Genomic DNA, 20,220 nt, shown 5'->3' with positions numbered 1-20,220 from the left:
TTGTAAATAAAAAAGCTATTAAAATTTTTTTTAAAAAGAGAAAGCTATATATAATGTAGCTAATTATTAATATTGTTCTAGATGCATGTGCAGGTATGTATATGTGCACACACACACACATATATACACACACATACACTATATATGTGCTTAACTTTAACCTGCTTGGAGGTAATAAAGTAAAAAATACAGAGTGAAGAATAACCTACAAGGAAACATAAAAATGATAGAAAGATATGAATATATAATTTATTCTATTATTTTATATGCTTTGTTGAAATGAAAATTTATTGTTACATATTCTGAATCCTTCCTAATGTTCCGCAGGGCACATGACAATTTTTTTTCTTTTTCCCTTTTCACTTATTTTGCATTTAAGTTTACAAGAAGAAAAAAAAAAAAAAGAAAGAAAGAAAGAAAAGAAAAAACGAAGTGGTAATCATTAAAACAATCTGGCACTGGCTAAGAAATTGAGAAGTGGATCAGTGGAATATATTACACTACATATAGTACACAATACACAGTAGTAAATGACCATAGATAGTGTTTGATAGATTTAAAGATACAAAATTTTGGGACAAGAACTCATTATCTGACAAAAACAATCCTAAAAGACATGATGAAAATACTATTTACCTCCAGAAAATGAATGGTTAATCTGAGTTACTCCTTTCACAAAACTATGCAAAAAAAAAAAAAAAAAATGTACATGTTGTTTAAAACTAGCTTGATACACTACAACTAAGAGGGGTTACAGCAAACTTTTGCCCTGAATGCCATCAATCTAAGCCCAAGGCATAAGAACATGACAAGTTTCTATTATGGAGATTTCAGGTACACTATGAAATCATTAACTCGTATACCATGTAGCCCTCATTGTAGAGATGCAACTGGGAAACTATCTGAAATATTGGAGTAAGATTGAACAAAAGTAGGTTTTATATTATTTTCTCCATTATCAGTACTAAATTGAAGCTGGGGGTGGGAGTGGGAATGAGAAGAAAGGAGCTTAACAGGAGAGAATACTAAACAACTTTGTTCTGGAAGGACTCAAAACCATCTTAACTTTTAAAAAACATGACTAAAAGAAATGTGGTAACTTGTTAATTCATATTATATTCTTTCATTTTTCTTTTTACTTTAAAAACTACTCTTCAAACAATAAGCAAAATATTAACTAAGTCTACAGTAAAGGACAATTTCTCTATTCTTGGTATAGACTAGTTTAAATAATGATAAATGAAAAGAATTTTTGCATCCACATGACAATTTAAAAGTTGTTAAGATATTTTTATTTCTGAAAAGAAAAAAAAGTTTTCTAGAAGAGAATCACAGGATCATAAATCTAGTACTGGAAGATGACTTTAAAGGAGATCTAATCCAATTCTCTTATTTTAACAGATAAAGAAACTAAAGACTCCATAAGTACCTTGTCAAAAATCAAAGAGTTAAAAAAATTTTTTTAATTAAAAAAAAATCAAAGAGTAATTTCTAAACCTGAGATTCAAAAACAGGCCCAACTCCAAAAGCTGTTCTCCTTCCTGCGCCACAATATTTTGAAGATACTTAAATAATAGACCATTTTTTGTTCTCTCTCAGTTGGCAACATTTAAGAATCAAAGCAAATTCTTGATATGCTTTATCTCAAGAACAGAAAAATGCTGCACTATGTTATGAGAATCAAAATTTCTTGAAATTCTTAAACTTAGTCTAAGAGAAGGGTAAGGGAATGAGCATTTATTTATATCATGTGCTTATTGTGCCAGGCACTGTGCTAAGCACTTTACAATATTATCTCAGTCAAGCCTCACAACAATCCTTCAAGGCAAATGTTATTATTATCATCTTTTTTTTTTTTTTTTTTTTTTACGTTGAGGAAAACGGGGCTGACAGCTTTTGCATAGGCTGAAATGATGACTGCTTTTGTCTCTAGACTCTTCATGACTCCATCTGGGATTTTCTAGGCAAAGAAAGTAGAGTAGTCCAGTTCATTTTACAGATGTATGGAAACTGAGATAAATATGGTTAAATGACTTGCCCAGGGTCACACAATCTATGAGGCTGGATGTGGACTTGGGAAGATGAATCTTCTTGATTCCAGGCCCAGCACTCCATCCTCTGCACCACCTATTTGCCTCTACCATACCACCTAAGTCTATCCAGGCTTTTCATTTTTATCTAAAAAGTGAAGATTTGCTAAATCATTTCTAACATCCTTTCCAACTACCTTTAAAATGTCTACGATTTTATAAATTGTCAAATGACGGTCCAAACAAATAGGATATGACTTCAGAAGAGAACAAGATCATGGGATCATTACTTTAGAGTTGGAAGAAACCACAAAGATCATCTTATCACAAGCTCCTTGACATAAGGGATTTAATTACTTTTCTATATGATAAGCATTTAATTAATGCTTTATTCATTCCTTCATTTGTTCATGGCTTAAAAAAAAAAGATGAAACTTTAGCTGGGCTGTGAAAGATGGGTAAGAATTGAATAGGTAAAGTGGAGGATAAAACACAAGGAAAGGAGGGCAGGTAAGGAGACATCATGAATAAATCCTTCAGACACAACAATGTGTAAATTGTATTTTGGGGAGAGTGATTAGAACTGGTTTAAGTTATGAGAATCAGGTTATAAAAATATCATTCTAGACATAAACTAAATTCCTTCAAAAAGAATATTAGATATAAAATTTAAACCATTACACAACAATGAGACCAATTCTTAGTGATATGATAAATGGACAATTAAGTGCAGACAAAAAACAATTTTTAAATAGCACAATGAATCCTGGGTCATATCACATAATACACATAAAGGCTTTTCCTACTTGCCAATCAAAGTAGAAAGATTACTACTGAACCATTCTCACTTCTAAGTTATGTCTATACAATTAATACCAGCTTATTGCAGAGATAGATTCAACATCTCAATCATATAAATTTACTTCAGGACCTCAAACAAAAATGCTCAACTTTCCTATTGTGCCTTACATTTTAGGAAGAAACAAGGAGAGATAGCAACTCTACAGAAGTGGTTTACCTCTAATAATCTGAGTAACTTCATTAATTTTTGGTGGTACTACTTGCCATAAGTCCCAATATTAATAAATAAGGTTTCTTTGAAGACAAGCAAGCAGGAGAGGGAGAGAGAGAGGAAAAAAGAAAAGAAATCCAAGAGCCCAAAAGCAAATTTGACAGCTCTTTGCTTATAAATTTGAAATTTAACACTCAAACCTTCTGTTGCTGGAATTCATTCTTTATTAGATTAAGTGGGCTTGATCATTCTCTAGTCTAAAGATATATATTTATTGACTTAAACTGAATTTATTCAGAGCTCTTTTATACCTGCCCAAGTTATTTTCTTTCTGTGAACGTTTGGAATCCTTGCACCTTTTTACCCTAGTCTTGCAGCCTTAAAAATGGGATGCTGCTATGGTCCTGCAGAAAAGGGGGAAGGGAAGGTTTGTCACCTCCACTGCACTGAAGGAATGGGCAGAGAAAAGGGGAAAGAGGCAAAGGAGGTGTGTGCCTGACATATTCAGAACTGGGCTCTCCAAATGTATTTTCACATGGTTAGGGTCTACTAGTTGGGTTCTAAAATAGTTTATTTATATTATTATAGGTACTTCTAAGAAATCCCAACAAGAGCAAAGGATAATGAAAAAAAGCACTCTGGAAGCTGGGAGTTCTCATTTTGGTGGTAATAGCTTCGAGACACATCTCTGAAATTGTCTTTAAGGTCCCTTATGGGAGAATGGTGCAATGGAGAGAACAGTGGATCCCACTTTAAAGGGCCCAGCTCAAATCCCAGCTCTGCCACTTATAGTTAATGACCTTGGGAACATCATTTATCTTCATCTGTTAAATTAAATGGTTGAACTAAATCTAGTCCAGTGCTAATTCTATGATCCTATTATCCTATGACGTCTAATAGCCTATGAACCTAAGTATCTTTAACCCATTATGTGGCTAAAGTAATAACATTATGGAACAAATAGTAAAGATAATACTGTTGACTGGTATTAAGGTACTCGAAACCTCTAATTTAGAAAGCATTGTGTTTCTAAAGCTTTTTTGCAAATTTGTTGTTTGGAAATGGGCATTTTCTCCTCAACCTCTCTGAAGGATTTACAGATGATAATCTGCAGTGACTGATTGGCATAGTGCCTTGCATATAGCATAAATATTTGTGGATTTATGACTAATTCCTCCAACCATATGTAGAGCCAAATTAAACAAGTGACTTAAGAGTCCTAGAAATGAACCCAGTCACATAGAAACTCTCTGAAAAAGGAAATAAAAATTGTAGTCAGAAGATGCCACCACACCCATCAGAATATATATGTAAAATATTACCACAAATTATATACTGTTTTATGTTATATCACAATATAAGCATCCAACAAACATAATGGAAAGACGTTTATCTGGCTCATTTCCCAAACTTCACTAAAAGCATTCTACAGCTGTGAAATGGTTATACAATTCAACCTTCGGGTAAAAGTAGTTTAAAAGAAAAATCACAACTAGAGACCCCTTTAATTCTTAGCATCTTAAGGTGGCTACAACAGAAGGTAATGTGTAAAGTGTCACCTTCAATTGAATTATTATTCAATGTTAGATCAAAATAAATCCGTTTTTCTTCTGCACATAATAGATCAGCCTATTTTTATTTTTTTCCAAGTCATAACTACTTCCCACACGATCTATTAAAAAAAAATAAAGTCAGATGACATTTCTTTTCAAAAGCTCCTATAAACATCTTTCTCAACCCTCTCAGAAGAAAATAACACGATGCCACATTTGCAGGGGGAGGGGGTCTGTCTGACAAGTATTGATTAAGTGCTTAACTCTAAGAGTAGGCAGTGTTAAAAACTAGGAATACAAAGAAGAGAGAAAGGGGGAGAAACAAAGAGTGAGAGAATTATAAAGCACTTCTGAGGTGGGCACTATATGCCAGGGACTGTACTAATCAGTTAGAATAAAAAGAAAAGGGGAAAAGGGAGAGGGAGGGAGAAGGAAGAGAAATTTAATTAAGCACTTAACGACATGCCAGCCACAGTACTAAGTACTGAGGGGGATAGAAAGAAGAGAAGAGAGGAGCAGAGAAGAGACGAGAATTATTAACCACTCTGGACCAGACACTGCTGAGACTGGGATACAAAGCTAGAGAAAAGGTCAAGAGGAAGAGGAAAAAGAGGGAGTGAACATTTATTAAGCACTTGCAATGTGCTAGGCACAGTGCTTACAGATGAGAATGCAAAACCACAGTCTCTGTCCTCAAGGAGCTTACAGAGGACGACAAAACATAAAGACGATCCAGAAGCGGGAAACAGGGAGAGCTGCGGAAAGAACCCCAGGCTGAAGCTCCGGGGAAGGACCAGGACCTCCGGGGAGTTATTCATTCATTCATTCCTAAAAAACCACCCATTCGGGCCAGACCACGAGTACTTCAGAGTCCCGCAGGAAGGCTCCAGGAGATTCCCGGGACAGGCTCCGGGCTGGAGTTTCAGTGAGAGTAACTCGGTAATAAAGATGGTGATGAAGAGGATGGTGACAATAATCACCACTCCCTGTTCGTAGCCCGAGGGCGAATCATCCTCCCTCCCCACCACCCCTCCAGACACAAAAATACTCCCAAGCTGCCCCCAGATTTCAGCGCGGGACATAAGACAAATCTCCAATTCCTGAAAAGCTCAGCCTGGTGGGAGTGGGCCGCCGGCCGAGTTTCTTTCTGCCTCGGGTGGGAAGGGGGAGGGGGAGGGGAGTCGCCTTCCCCAGAATGCCTTCCTTCACTTTTTCTCTTCCTCCTTTTCTTCCCCTCCCTCCCCCGGGCCCTCGGCCCCAGTACTCACAGAGGCAGAGCTCCACCACAAAGGTGTAGTAGGACCAGCAGATGACCACGGCGATGAAGAGCACCGGCACCCAGGCCGCGGTCCACTGGCAGCAGCGGAGCAGCCTCCAAGGCGTCATACTGGGCTGGCGGGACTGGCAAGCCCGGGGGCGCGTCCTGCCGCGGACCCGCAGCCGCGGAACCCAGGCAGCCTGCAGCTCCTCCCCCTCGTCCTCGCCTAAATCCTCCTCTGTGGCGAGAATCCCTTCTCCTTCCTCTCTTTTTCCTTCTTCCTCCTCCTCGTCTTCCTCCTCGGCTGCAGTAGTCGACGGCGTGGCCCTTCCTCGTACTGACCTCTTACCCCGCCCTCCCCCACCCCCCATTCCAGTCCGGGCCGCCGCTAGCTCCAGCTGTTCTACGCGCCCGCCGCAGCCGGCTACAGGGGGGTGGGGTTAAGGGCCGAGGCCCGGGCCGGGGTGGCCTCTGATGGGAGGGGGGAGAAGAGAGAGAGAAGAAAAAAGAGAGAAGAGGGGGAAGGGAGGATCGGAGACAGGGAGGGGGCGGGGCTTGAGGAGGCGGGGCCTGCGGGGAGAGCTGGGCGGAGAGCGATGTGGGGAAGTAGTGGCAGCCTAAGGGTGAACTGAGTAGGAATCCGGGGGAGGCTGGGCAGTCTGTATCGACCGAATGCTCAGACTCTCTCCATGGGTCTTAGGGTCGAACTCCCACCCTCTCATTCCCCTCCCCCCATCTCAGTGCTTAGTTCAGTGTTGTCTTGCTCGTAAGTGCTCCAAGGTTTGTGGAACTGAATTGGCCTAAGCGCTCATCTTTTCGGCGGCACCTTCCTCCCCCAGGAGTAACCTATGACCTCTGAGAACCTTCACTGTCTCAAAGACCCTTTTTACTTCGGAGAGTGGAAATAGAGATTGGAAGGGCTGAGGAAAGTTGCTGTGGATAAGGGAGAGAAGGGAGAGGCGAGTTATAAGGAAAGTTTTTAAACTTGTCAGCCTCAGTCCCCAAATCCGGATTGTTAACTCAGGAGACAAGAAGATCAGGAAATTGAAACATGACTGGAATCTTGGAAATTGTCCCTGATGGAGGGAGGACTGGAACCTCCCAAATCTGATTGTTTTTAGTCTTAGAAAGTCTCAAGGAGTAGGCTGTGACTGTTACCAAAACAGAGAATTCTAGGGAACACTGGGATGACACCATAATAGAAGGACAGAACTAGGTAAGGAGATATTCCAAACTATTTATATAATACCTACTTTAATGGCACAGTATGTCGACCATTTGTATTGTATTTAGCTTTTGCCTACTTCATCCCTTCGCGCCCTCATAGTCGATGGGCTAAATTTTCAGGTCATTTTTATCATCTATCTATACTTCTCTTGATTCATATTTCTACCCTAGTTAAGGACGCCATCATTTCTCTTTTTTTCTATTGTAATAGTCTCCTAGCTGATCTCCTTACTCCCAAAGCCAATAGAAGAGTGTTTTAGGAAGATTCTGAAGATCAACTGAAGATAAAGTAACACATATTGAGAGCCTCTCTAGAACTGAACTGCCAGGCATTCAAACTACTATAGAAAGAACAACTCTGATGATCTGGTCACATTGTTCAAATGGCAAACATAGGCCTATCTAAATGGAAAATTCAAACAAGGCAAGGGTTCACATATAGGTCAGAAGAAGCAATATAAGGACATTCTTTTAAGGTTTCTCTGAAGAACTTTACTATAAGGCGCTGTACTCTACAAGCAACGGAGAATTGCAGTAACACTAAGAAATTGAAAGGAGCAAATCTAAAGATTTTTTCTATGCCAAATGTTCAGACTGTCCAAAATTTGTGCCCACCTTGTGGTAGAGCCTTCTAAGTTCATATTGAACTGATAGCCACAGTTAAACATATGTACTTTGACCCCACATTGTGATATTATTGGTCCTCTTCCAGTATGAAGGTCTAACAACAATCCATCTGTAAAATCTTCCAAACCTACCTCAGACTAGCCTTGTGAAATGTAACTTTCTCCATGAGCCCTTCTTTGACCCATCCTACTCTGAGTTCAAAAGATCATAGACTTAGAATTGGAAAAGATCTTAGAGGTCCTAGAGCCCAGCTTTTACAAATGAAGAAACTGATAAGAAAATGTTATAGCACTTATGATTTTTACCACAGATAGACCTGTAGTCTCAAAGACTTTTAGAACTGGAAGGGAGGTTAGCTATCTATTAATCCAACACCTTTATTTTTATAAAAAGAGAAAACTGAATAAAATACTTATGAATCTATTTGCCAAGGGAAAATCAGAAACTTTGAGCAAAACTACAAAACACTTTCCACACAAATCAAGTCTGATCTAACCAATTGGAAAAATATTAAATGCTCTTGGATTGTAGCAGCCCTGTTTGTAGTGGCTAGAAACTGGAAAATGAATGGATGCCCATCAATTGGAGAATGGCTGGGTAAATTGTGGTATATGAATGTTATGGAATATTATTGTTCTGTAAGAAATGACCAACAGGATGAATACAGAGAGGCTTGGAGAGACCTACATGGACTGATGCTAAGTGAGATGAGCAGAACCAGGAGATCATTATACACTTCGACAACGATATTGTATGAGGATATATTCTGATGGAAGTGGATTTCTATGACAAAGAGACCTAACTGAGTTTCAATGGATAATGGACAGAAACAGCTACACCCAAAGAAGGAACACTGGGAAACGAATGTGAACTATTTGCATTTTTGATTTTCTTCCCGAGTTATTTTTACCTTCTGAATCCAATTCTCCCTGTGCAACAGGAGAATTGTTTGGTTCTGTAAATATGTATTATATCTAGGATATACTGCAACATATTTAACATATATAGGACTGCTTGCCATCTTGGGGGGGGTGGAGGGAGGGAGGGGAAAAAACGAAACATAAGCGAGTGCAAGGGATAATGTTGTAAAAAATTACCCTGGCATGGATTCTGTCAATACAAAGTTATTATTAAATAAAATAAAATTTTTTAAAAATGCTCTTGGATTGGGTGAACAAATATAATAAAGATCACAATATTACCTAATCTATTTATTTAGTGTTATACCAATCAGACCCTCAAAAAACTATTTTAATGACCTAGAAAAAATAACAAAGTTCACATGGAAAAACAAAAGGTCAAGAATTTCAAGGGAATTAATGAAAAAAAAAATCAAATGAAGGTGGCCTAGCTATACCAGATCTAAAATTATATTATAAAGCAGCAGTTACCAAACCATTTGGTATTGGCTAAGAAATAGACTAGTTGATCAGAGGAAGAGGTTAGGTTCAAAGGACAAAACAGCCAATAACTTTAATACTCTAGTGTTTGACAAACCCAAAAACCCCAGCTTTTGGGATAAGAACTCAGTTTGACAAAAATTGCTGGGAAAATTGGAAACTTGTATGGCAGAAACTAAGTATTGACCCACACTTAACACCGTACACCAAGATAAGGTCAAAATGGGTTCATGACCTAGGCATAAAGAATGAGATTATAAATAAATTGGAAGAACATAGAATAGTTTACTTCTCAGATCTGTGGAAGAGGGAGGAATTTATGACCAAAGAAGAACTAGAGATCATTTTGGATCACAAAATAGAAAATTTTGATTATATCAAACTGAAAAGTTTTTGTACAAACAAAACTAATACAGACAAGATTAGAAGGGAAGCAATAAACTGGGAAAACATTTTTACAGTCAAAGGTTCTGATAAAGGCCTCATTTCCAAAATATTGTCTCTAATTTATAAGAAATCAAGCCATTCTCCAATTGATAAATGGTTAAAGGATATGAACAGATAATTCTCAGACGAAGAAATTGAAACTATTTCTAGCCATATGAAAAGATGCTCCAAGTCATTATTAATCAGAGAAATGCACATTAAGACAACTCTGAGATATCACTACACACCTGTCAGATTGACTAGAATAACAGGGAAAGATAATGCGGAATGTTGGAGGGAATGTGGGAAAACAGGCACACTGATACATTGTTGGTGGAATTGTGAATACATCCAGCCATTCTGGAGAGCAATTTGGAACTATGCTCAAAAAGCTATCAAACTGTGCATACCCTTTGATCCAGCAGTGTTTCTACTGGGGTTATACCCCAAAGAGATACTAAAGAAGGGAAAGGGACCTGTATGTGCAAGAATGTTTGTGGCAGGTCTCTTTGTAGTGGCCAGAAATTGGAAACTGAGTGGATGCCCATCAATTGGAGAATGATTGAATAAATTGTGGTATATGAATATTATGGAATAGTATTGTTCTGTAAGAAATGACCAGCAGGATGATTTTAGAAAGGCTTGGAGAGACTTACATGAACTGATGCTGAGTGAAATGAGCAGGACCAGGAGATCATTACATACTTCAACAACAATACTATATGATGATCAATTCTGATGGACCTGGCCATTTTCAGCAATGAGATGAACCAAATCAGTTCCAATGGAGCAGTAATGAATTGAACCAGCTACACCCAGCGAAAGAACTCTGGGAGATGATTATGAATCACTACATAGAACTCCATCCCTCTATTTTTGTCTGCCTGTATTTTTTATTTCCTTCACAGGCTAATTGTACACTATTTCAAACTCTGATTCTTTTTGTACAGCAAAATAACTATTTGGATATGTATACTTATTTTGTATTTAATTTATACTTTAACATATTTAACATGTATTGGTCAACCTGCCATCTGGGGGAGGTGATGGGAGGAAGGAGGGGAAAAATTGGAACAAAAGGTTTGGCAATTGTCAATGCTGTAAAATTACCCATGCATATAACTTGTAAATAAAAAGCTATAATAAAAAAAGAGAGAAAGAGAAAACTGAGACTGAAGGAGGGAATGACTTTCCCAGTGTTATAAATAGCAGTAGAGTTGGGTAGAGAACCCCTTCCTCTTGATTTTGACAGCAGTGCTGTTTCTACTACTATGCTATGGCACATTTTATGTCTTTGGTATTTTAAGTATTTGCATATATAAATTATTTTGCACTTAAGGGCAGAAATGGTATTTTATTTCATCTTATTTCACATCTTATATGTGTTATTGTCCACAAGTGTTTGTTGAATGAGTGAACTCACCCGCTTTAAAAATTATTTTTAAAAACAGGAAATAATATATGTCTTCTCTGTCTTCTGCCATGTTATCCTAATAATGGTTTATTTCCTATTAAATTCTTCCCAACTTTTATTTTCTTGACATTTCCCTACCCAGGGAAAGTAATAGGGAGAGCCAAGCATCAACAAAATTGTTACATCCTATATAGATTTAGCCTCTTAGACTTTACTAAAATAATTCCTAGTGTCTAGAATGCTTTCCCTCTGCTTTCTGAATGAAATCCTATGCTTTTTTTAACTGGGAGAATTAATGAGAATAGAGGCAAAAATTTACTTCATTCTTTGAAGTACTCTTATATTCTTGACCTTCCAGTGTGTGTGTGTGTGTGTGTGTGTGTGTGTGTGTTATGTATATACAGTTATATTTAAAGCACTTTCCCAGTGCCTGAAGTCCTATAGAATGCTGTTTTCCTTCTCTAAAGTTCTAGTTTCCAGGTGGTAATATCCTTTCCTATTTAAACCACATACAGCATTTTGTCTGCATCTATATTATTCATTTACAGTTTTATCATGCTCATTACAGTACAACTCTTTTACATATAATTTTATGTAATAAGCTCTCATTTGAACAACTCTTTAAGGTTTGTAAAGTACTTTACAAACATCTCATTTTATAAAATAGTTATTTCTTCATTTATTTAACCCTTCTCCCATTAGATTGTGAACTACATGAGAATAGGGATTATGGCTTATATTATTTCAAGAAAAATTTCCCCAGTACCTAGATTAGAGTTCCAACATAGGATTTACTTTAAAAAAAAACTGGGATCAATAATTGTACCAGTGTGAATAATCCCTTTATTAATATGTGTTACTATCCCTCTTTATTTTAAATGATTGGTCTTCCAGAGGCTCTGTGGCCAAAAAATTCATCACTCCATTATCTAGTTGTAATCATCATCTCTCAAGCCTAGGTAAATTGGTAGTTAGGTGATATCTATACAGTTTATCTCAAAATCTCTCTGAAGAACTTTATTTGTTTTTTTCATAATTTTCTTCTTTTTAAAATTTTAAGTAGCATTTTATTTTTCCAAATACATGTAAAGACAGTTTTCAGCATTCATTTTTGTAAAACTTTATGTTCCAAGGTTTTTTCCTCCCTTTTCTACCTCCTCCCTCCCCAAGACATCAAGCAATTTGATATAGGTTAAATATATGCAATCCTTTTAAACATATTTCCATATTTATCGTGTTGTGCAAGAAAAATCAGACCAAAAGAAAAAAATAAACAAAATGTTGAGAACATTATGCTTTGATCCATATATAGTCTCCACAGTTCTCTCTCTGGATGTGATTGGCATTTTCTATTCTGAGTCTGTTGAAATTGCCTTGAATCACGGCATTGTTGAGAAGAGCCAAGTCTATCCCAGTTGATTATCATATAGTCTTCTTGTTGCCATGTATAATGATCTCCTGGTTCTGCTCACTTCACTCAGCAGTTTCATGTAAGTCCCTCCAGACCTCACCAAAATCATCCTGCTGATCGTTTCTTACAGAACAATAACATTCCATAACGTTCATATACCATAACGTATTCAGCCATTCTCCAATTGACGGGCATCCATGCAGTTTCCAGTTTCTTGCCACTACAAAAAAGCCTGCCACAAACAGTTTTATACATGTGGGTCCTTTTCTCTTTTTTATGATCCCTTTGGGATACAGTGAGACTGCTGGATCAAAGGGTATGCAATTTTATAGGCCTTTGGGTGTAGTTCTAAATTATTCTACAGAATGGTTGGATCATTTCTGAAGTGCTTTAGTATTGATTCTGAGATATGGAAGACCTGGTCCAACCACAGAGCCTTTCCAGCATCGTAGGATTGACTAGAGCTTGTACTTAGTGGCACAGAGAACCCAAGTTCACTTTCCATACCATAATGAAGCATCAAGGAAGAACTAAAGTGGAGGCACATATGGTAGCCACATAATAAAGATTCTGATAAGTTATTGTTGAAATTTCAGCCCTGACTATCTTATGCTTTCTTCTTTACATTATGTAATAATGCCTTACCATAGAACAATAGAATTATGGAATCCTTACCTGGGAAGAGTGCCCAGGACATCATGTGGTCCAAATCTGAAGTATGAATCTCACCTTTATTTACTCAGTGAAAGGAGCATTTGAATACAAAGTGCTCAGAGTCAAAGGAACTAAACTTATATTCCAGCTCAGCAACTTAGTACCTGTGTACTAGACCTGGGTGACTCACCCTTGGTCCCTAGTTTCCTCATGTGTAAAACAAACGAATAACACTAATGGACCCCAAAGGTCACTTCATTTTTTAATTTCTGATGCAGTGACCCATGAATTCCTAATAATAATCAACTAACCTCTGCTTGAAGTCCTCTAGTAATGGGGAACTTTTTTATCTTCCAAGGCATCTTATTCTGTGTTAGATAGCTCTATTTGTTAGAAATTTCAGCCAACTATAACAGTTGGTATTGGTCCTAGTTCTGAAATCCAGGCAAAATAAGTCTAATTCCTCTTCAATAAGAGAAGCCTTCAATTTTTTAAAAACAGTTATCATGTTCCCCAAAATTCCAAAATTTTCCTTACCATCTTAGTAACACTCCATTGTGTTCATTCTGGATTACTAATTTTCTTTCTAAAGTGCAACACTTAGAACTTAATTCAACTCTCAGATGTATTCTGATTCAAATAGAAGACAGCCAGAGTATCTCCTTCCTCATTTTGAATACTGTGTTAATGAATTCTGTAATAGCATTGGGGCAGCTAAGTTGCCTAGCAGATAAGAGTACTGAGCCTGGAGTCAGAAGGACCTGAATTCAAATACAGCCTTAGATAATATCTGTGAGACCCTGGGTAAATCACTTAATCTTGCTAAAAGGAGTCAAACAGGACACAACATAATAGATTTGATTTTTTTAGTTGCAATATTATACTTTTGATTAATATAGAATTTAGAGTCTATTAAAGGAGGATAATCCTTTGCCCTATCAGAATGTGCCTTTTTTTTTAATCCCCCCCCCCCTTTTTTTTTAAACTTGATATTACTCCAAATGATAGGAAATGACTGGGTACAGATGTGAAAGTTATTTTCAAATCAGCTGTTTGCATAGAATCAAACCATAGGCTTATTTTTAAAAAAACATTAAAATGAATATATTAGAAAAAAGAATAACAGTGAAAAGATTTGACAAGACAATTTTAAGCACATCAATTTAAACAAACTTTATGACTTAAAATAGGAAATGATTAAACAGATGTTGACAGCTGTTATCATTTCTTCAGGAATTTTAATCAATGTAAATCAATTGACACAATAAAAATTGACACCCTAGGCAGTAAACATTTGATATCCTTGCCAAACATAGAGAGTAGGCAATTAAGGGCAACAGCAGTTTAGAATACAAACTTATTTGTAAAATCTTTTGGAGGAGGATGGTGGCAGATTATAAATATATCGTTAAACAATAAGAAGCAGTAGGAGGAAAATGGGAGAAAAAAATTTACAGGTGACTTGACAAGAGAGTTAAGCCTCATGAAAGTTACTAAATACTTTCATTCAGGTTGATATCCATCAACCTTCAGCATCTTTATTTCATTTTTTTTTTTTTTTACCTTTTGCTTTTAAAAAAAGTTTCTGGTTATAGTAGTTACAGAATTATTGACTACTGGGGGGGGGGGTCCCTAGATTTGAAATTTTTTTTTTTATGGTGCTGGTCACAGGGGGAATTTTTTTCCCCTTGTTTTTGGTTTTTGGTTTTTATTTATTGCTCTCTAGCACTTTAGTTCCTGCAGAGCTAGACTCAGCCCTATGCTATACTTTTTGGTGGTCAGCTTTGCTTGCTCTTATTCTTGGGTCTCCTGGATTTCTGTATTGATTTCTGTTTCCTACAGATAGCCCTTTCTGATCTTTAAGGATCAAAATGCTGTATTGTCAGGCTCTTCTTTGGCATCTAAGGACATCATTGAGGACTTCAAGGTTCATCAGTCTAAGTTCTGAGGCATCGTCTCTAATTTTTCCCTGCTGCCTCTTGCTGGAGCTACCAAATTCCTCCCGCAGAAACTTTCTAGTTTTTATAAAGCTTTATGATTTCCCTGGGGCTTTCACCTGCTTCCTTATTACCTTGAGGAACAGTCTTACAGGCTGTACATATCTCACCTCTAGTCATTCTCAAAGGCTATCCTATGCTGAAGTTATATTTGCTAGTGAAGACATCCTTCCTTTTACCTGTGGGTTTCTGGCTGGCTTTTTAGGTAGTTTTGGGATATATGAAATAACTTACTGTAGCTTCTTGATGAATTTCTTTAAAATGTATTTAACATTTAAAAAAAAAATTTCCAAATCCTTTACCTGCTATTCCTTTTCCACTTACTGAGATAGCAAACAAAATGATATCAATTATAAATGTAAATTCCTGCAATATATTTCCATATTAGCTGTTCTGCAAAATAACAATAGCAACAAGAACAAAATAAAGCCAAAAAAAAAAAAAAAGGCAAGAAAATTATACTTAAATTTGCATGCAGAGTTCATCAGTTCTCTCTTTAGAGGTAAATAATGTTTTTTTCATCATGAGTCCTTTGGAATTGTCTTGGATCATTATATTGATCTGAGTAGTCAAGTTTTTCCATAGTTGATCTTCATTACAGTATTGCTATTATGATGCATAATGATCTCCTGGTTCTGCTCACTTTATTTTGCATCAGTTCATACAGATCCTGCCATTCTTCTTGTGAAATCACTTACTTCATCTTTTTTTAAACATTTTTATTTAAAGTTTTGAGTTCCAAATTCTTTCCCTCTGTTCCTCCTCCTTCCCTACTCCTGACAGTAAGTACGCAGATATAGATTATAAATGTGCAATTATGTATAACATTTCTGTATTAGTCATTTTGTACAAGAAGGCTAGGAAAAAAATGTATGAGTAAAAGATAGCATGTTTCAGTCTATATTCAAGCAATATCTTTTTTTTTTTTTACCCCTCTGGAGGCAGATAATATATTTTCATCATTAGTCTTTTGGGAATTGTCTTAGATTGTTGTATTGCTGAGAATAGCTAAGTCATAAATTCTTCATCAAATATTGCTGCTACTGTGTATAGTGTTCTAGTTCTGTTCACTTCTCTATGCTTCAGTTCATATTAGGCTTTCCAGGTTTTTCTGAAATCATACTGCTTGTCATTTATTCAGCATTTCTTATAGCACATTGGTATTCCATTACCATCATATGCCACAACTTGTTTAGCTATTCCCCAATTGGTGAACATCTCCTTGATTTCCAATTCTTTGCCACCACAAAAAGAACTTCTATAAGTATTTTTGTACATATCGGTACTTTTTCTCTTTTTTTTTTTTTTTTTTGGTCTTTTTTTTGATGCAGATTTAGTATTGCTGGGTCAAAGTTTTATAGCCCTTTGGACCTAGCTCTATATTTTCCAGATCCAGTTCACAACTCCACTAAGAGTGCATTAATATATTTATTTTTTCCTCATTTTTCATTAATTCCCTTGAAATTCTCAACCTTTTGTTTATCAAATTGTGCATACCCTTTGAATTTTGTTATTTTTTCTAGGTCATTAAATAGTTTCTTGGGAATCTGATTGGTATAGCACTAAATAAACAGATTAGTTTAGTAGAATTCCCTTATCTCTTTTCTAAATAAATGGCTATATTCTTTGGTAAAGCAAGTTAAACCACCAAAGTTAAAAGCTTTCCTCTACATCCAACAGGAACATAGATATAAGGGATATTCAAAGCACTGGAAATAATTAGGCAGTAAAATTAGAATTGTTCCTCAGTGAAAAAGTCCAGCTATACAGAAAAGCTTAAGCATGTTTCCTTAGAAAAGCAAGTTTCCCAAGGTAAAGGTGATGTAATAGGACTCTGTGTCCCCTTGATCTTTGTGGGGGTGGGCCTGGGTTGGAAAACCCTGAATCTCAACACCTCACCACTCTTCAATTTGGCTTCAGGAAACTCCTAAAATAATACCCACCTTCAATTCATTTGGAGATCTTGGTCTGAGAAATAATCATCACCCATTATTGACCTGGAAATTAGTCCCTCAAATCATCAGGAAATCACTCCCTATCCACAGGTCATAGAAAGCCAAATAAAATTGAAGCTTGCATCCCAAACTTTTGCTATCTTCTTAATCAGGATCCTAGCCCACTGAAAGAGCTGCTCAGGGAAAATAAACCCATTTTTGCCAAAACCTCACTTGGAGATGGGACTGCAAATTCTTTCGCAAAACTTGCTTTAATATAAAACTGGTATTCAGTCCTTGTGCCATTTACCCAAAAACCAGGGCCCAAGATGTCTTTCCATGTGCCAAACTTCCAGCCCAATTCTTGAGTGACAAATATGTATCCCATTGAGGCTTGTGTTTTATAAGGGGCCAACCTGATGATCCATTATGTAGACACACCACTGCAACCCTCCCGCAGATGAGTATGTCACTATGACAAGGTGTCCCCTGTATGTCCAGCATGTGTCACATGATACCCCACCCCCCATGAGACAATCCTAGACCATGGTGGGTGCAGCCCACCTTTGGGCCTCTATTGCCAGTCCTGATTGGATGTAACACAAACCCATATATATATATAAAATATCTTGGAGTGGTCTTGGGAGCACGTCTTCTCCTCCTGTTTTACAGTCGCCTCTTCTTCTTTTCCTCTTCAGTTTTATGGACAATTTTGAGATGTCTGATGGGAATCTACTGCTGAAGATTTTCTCCTGTGGAGATACAAGCATATCCTGGCCTCTACCCTATAGGGTCCCTCCCATCCTTCAGGACTCTTTTTTATTACCATGATCTTGTTCTTTTTTTTTTTTTTTTAATTATTTTTAATTATTATTTTTTAAATTTTATTTTATTTAATAATAACTTTGTATTGACAGAATCCATGCCAGGGTAATTTTTTACAACATTATCCCTTGCACTCGCTTATGTTTCGTTTTTTTCCCCTCCCTCCCTCCACCCCCCCCCCCAAGATGGCAAGCAGTCCTATATATGTTAAATATGTTGCATATATCCTAGATATAATACATATTTGCAGAACCGAACAGTTCTCCTGTTGCACAGGGAGAATTGGATTCAGAAGGTAAAAATAACTCGGGAAGAAAATCAAAAATGCAAATAGTTCACATTCGTTTCCCAGTGTTCCTTCTTTGGGTGTAGCTGTTTCTGTCCATCATTTATCCATTGAAACTCAGTTAGGTCTCTTTGTCATAGAAATCCACTTCCATCAGAATACATCCTCATACAATATCGTTGTCGAAGTGTATATCTCCTGGTTCTGCTCATCTCACTTAGCATCAGTCCATGTAAGTCTCTCCAAGCCTCTCTGTATTTATCCTGTTGGTCATTTCTTACAGAACAATAATATTCCATAACATTCATATACCACATTTTACCCAGCCATTCTCCAATTGATGGGCATCCATTCATTTTCCAGTTTCTAGCCACTACAAACAGGGCTGCTACAAACATTTTGGCACATACAGGTCCCTTTCCTTTTTTTAGTATCTCTTTGGGGTATAAGCCCAATAGAAACACTGCTGGATCAAAAGGTATGCACAGTTTGATAATTTTTTGGGCATAATTCCAGATTGCTCTCCAGAATGGCTGGATTCGTTCACAACTCCACCAACAATGCATCAGTGTCCCCGTTTTCCCGCATTCCCTCCAACATTCATCATTATTTTTTCCTGTCATCTTAGCCAATCTGACAGGTGTGTAGTGATACATGATCTTGTTCTTAGGTGGCCTTCTTTTTTTTTTTTTTTTTTTTAATTTTATTTTATTTAATAATAACTTTGTATTGACAGAATCCATGCCAGGATAATTTTTACACGACATTATCCCTTGCAATCACTTATGTTTCGTTTTTTCCCCTCCCTCCCCCCCCCCCCCCCCCCCCCCAGGATGGCAAGCAGTCCTATATATGTTAAATATGTTGCAGTATATCCTAGATACAATATATGTTTGCAGAACTGAACAGTTCTCCCGCTGCACAGGGAGAATTGGATTCAGAAGGTAAAAATAACTCGGGAAGAAAATCAAAAATGCAAATAGTTCACATTCATTTCCCAGTATTCCTTCTTTGGGTGTAGCTGTTTCTGTCCATCATTTCTCCAATGAAACTCAGTTAAGTCTCTTTGTCAGAGAAATCCACTTCCTTCAGAATACATCCTCATACAATATCGTTGTCGAAGTGTATAATGATCTCCTGGTTCTGCTCATCTCACTTAGCATCAGTCCATGTAGGTCTCTCCAAGCCTCTCTGTATTCATCCTGCTGGTCATTCCTTACAGAACAATAATATTCCATAACATTCATATACCACAATTTACCCAGCCATTCTCCAATTGATGGGCATCCATTCATTTTCCAGCTTCTAGCCACTACAAACAGGGCTGCTACAAACATTTTGGCACATACAGGTCCCTTTCTCTTCTTTAGTATTTCTTTAGGATATAAGCCCAATAGAAACACTGCTGGATCAAAGGGTATGCACAGTTTGATAACTTTTTGGGCATAATTCCAGATCGCTCTCCAGAATGGCTGGATTCGTTCACAACTCCACCAACAATGCATCAGTGTCCCCGTTTTCCCGCATCCCCTCCAACATTCATCATTATTTTTTCCTGTCATCTTAGCCAATCTGACAGGTGTGTAGTGATATCTCAGAGTTGTCTTAATTTGCATTTCTCTGATCAATAGTGATTTAGAACACTCTTTCATGTGAGTGGTAATAGTTTCAATTTCTTCATCTGAAAATTGTCTGTTCATATCCTTTGACCATTTATCAATTGGAGAATGGCTTGATTTTTTATAAATTTGAGTCAGTTCTCTATATATTTTGGAAATGAGGCCTTTATCAGAACCTTTAATTGTAAAGATGTTTTCCCAGTTTGTTACTTCCCTACTAATCTTGTTTGCATTCGTTCTGTTTGTACAAAGGCTTTTTAATTTGATATAATCAAAATTTTCTATTTTGTGATTGGTAATGGTCTCTAGTTCATCTTTGGTCACAAATTTCTTTCTCCTCCACAAGTCTGAGAGATAAACTATCCTATGTTCCTCTAATTTATTTATAATCTCGTTCTTTATGCCTAGGTCATGGACCCATTTTGATCTTATCTTGGTATGTGGTGTTAAGTGTGGGTCCTTGCCTAATTTCTGCCATACTGATTTCCAGTTATCCCAGCAGTTTTTATCAAATAATGAAATCTTATCCCAAAATTTAGAATCTTTG

General features: G+C 37.0%; 1 protein-coding gene across 4 annotated transcripts in view; it reads right to left on the bottom strand.

The window, feature by feature from the left end:
• ZDHHC20 (zinc finger DHHC-type palmitoyltransferase 20) overlaps window positions 1-9,973 on the bottom strand; it is a 111,258-nt gene extending 101,285 nt beyond the window's left edge. For 2 of the 4 annotated variants that reach the window (XM_051986579.1, XM_051986580.1), the window contains exon 1: window positions 5,864-9,973. In XM_051986579.1, coding sequence (XP_051842539.1) covers window positions 5,864-6,224 — 361 coding nt within the window. In that variant the 5' untranslated portion in view covers window positions 6,225-9,973. The remainder of the gene's footprint in view (window positions 1-5,863) is intronic. The other 2 variants (XM_051986581.1, XM_051986582.1) reach the window with 1 other exon arrangement.
• Window positions 9,974-20,220: the final 10,247 nt, after the last annotated feature.

Source organism: Antechinus flavipes, chromosome 3, assembly GCF_016432865.1.
Source record: "Antechinus flavipes isolate AdamAnt ecotype Samford, QLD, Australia chromosome 3, AdamAnt_v2, whole genome shotgun sequence".
NCBI lineage: Eukaryota > Metazoa > Chordata > Mammalia > Dasyuromorphia > Dasyuridae > Antechinus > Antechinus flavipes.
The sequence above is the reverse complement of the archived record's forward strand: the minus strand, read 5'-3'. Positions and strand labels throughout refer to the sequence as shown.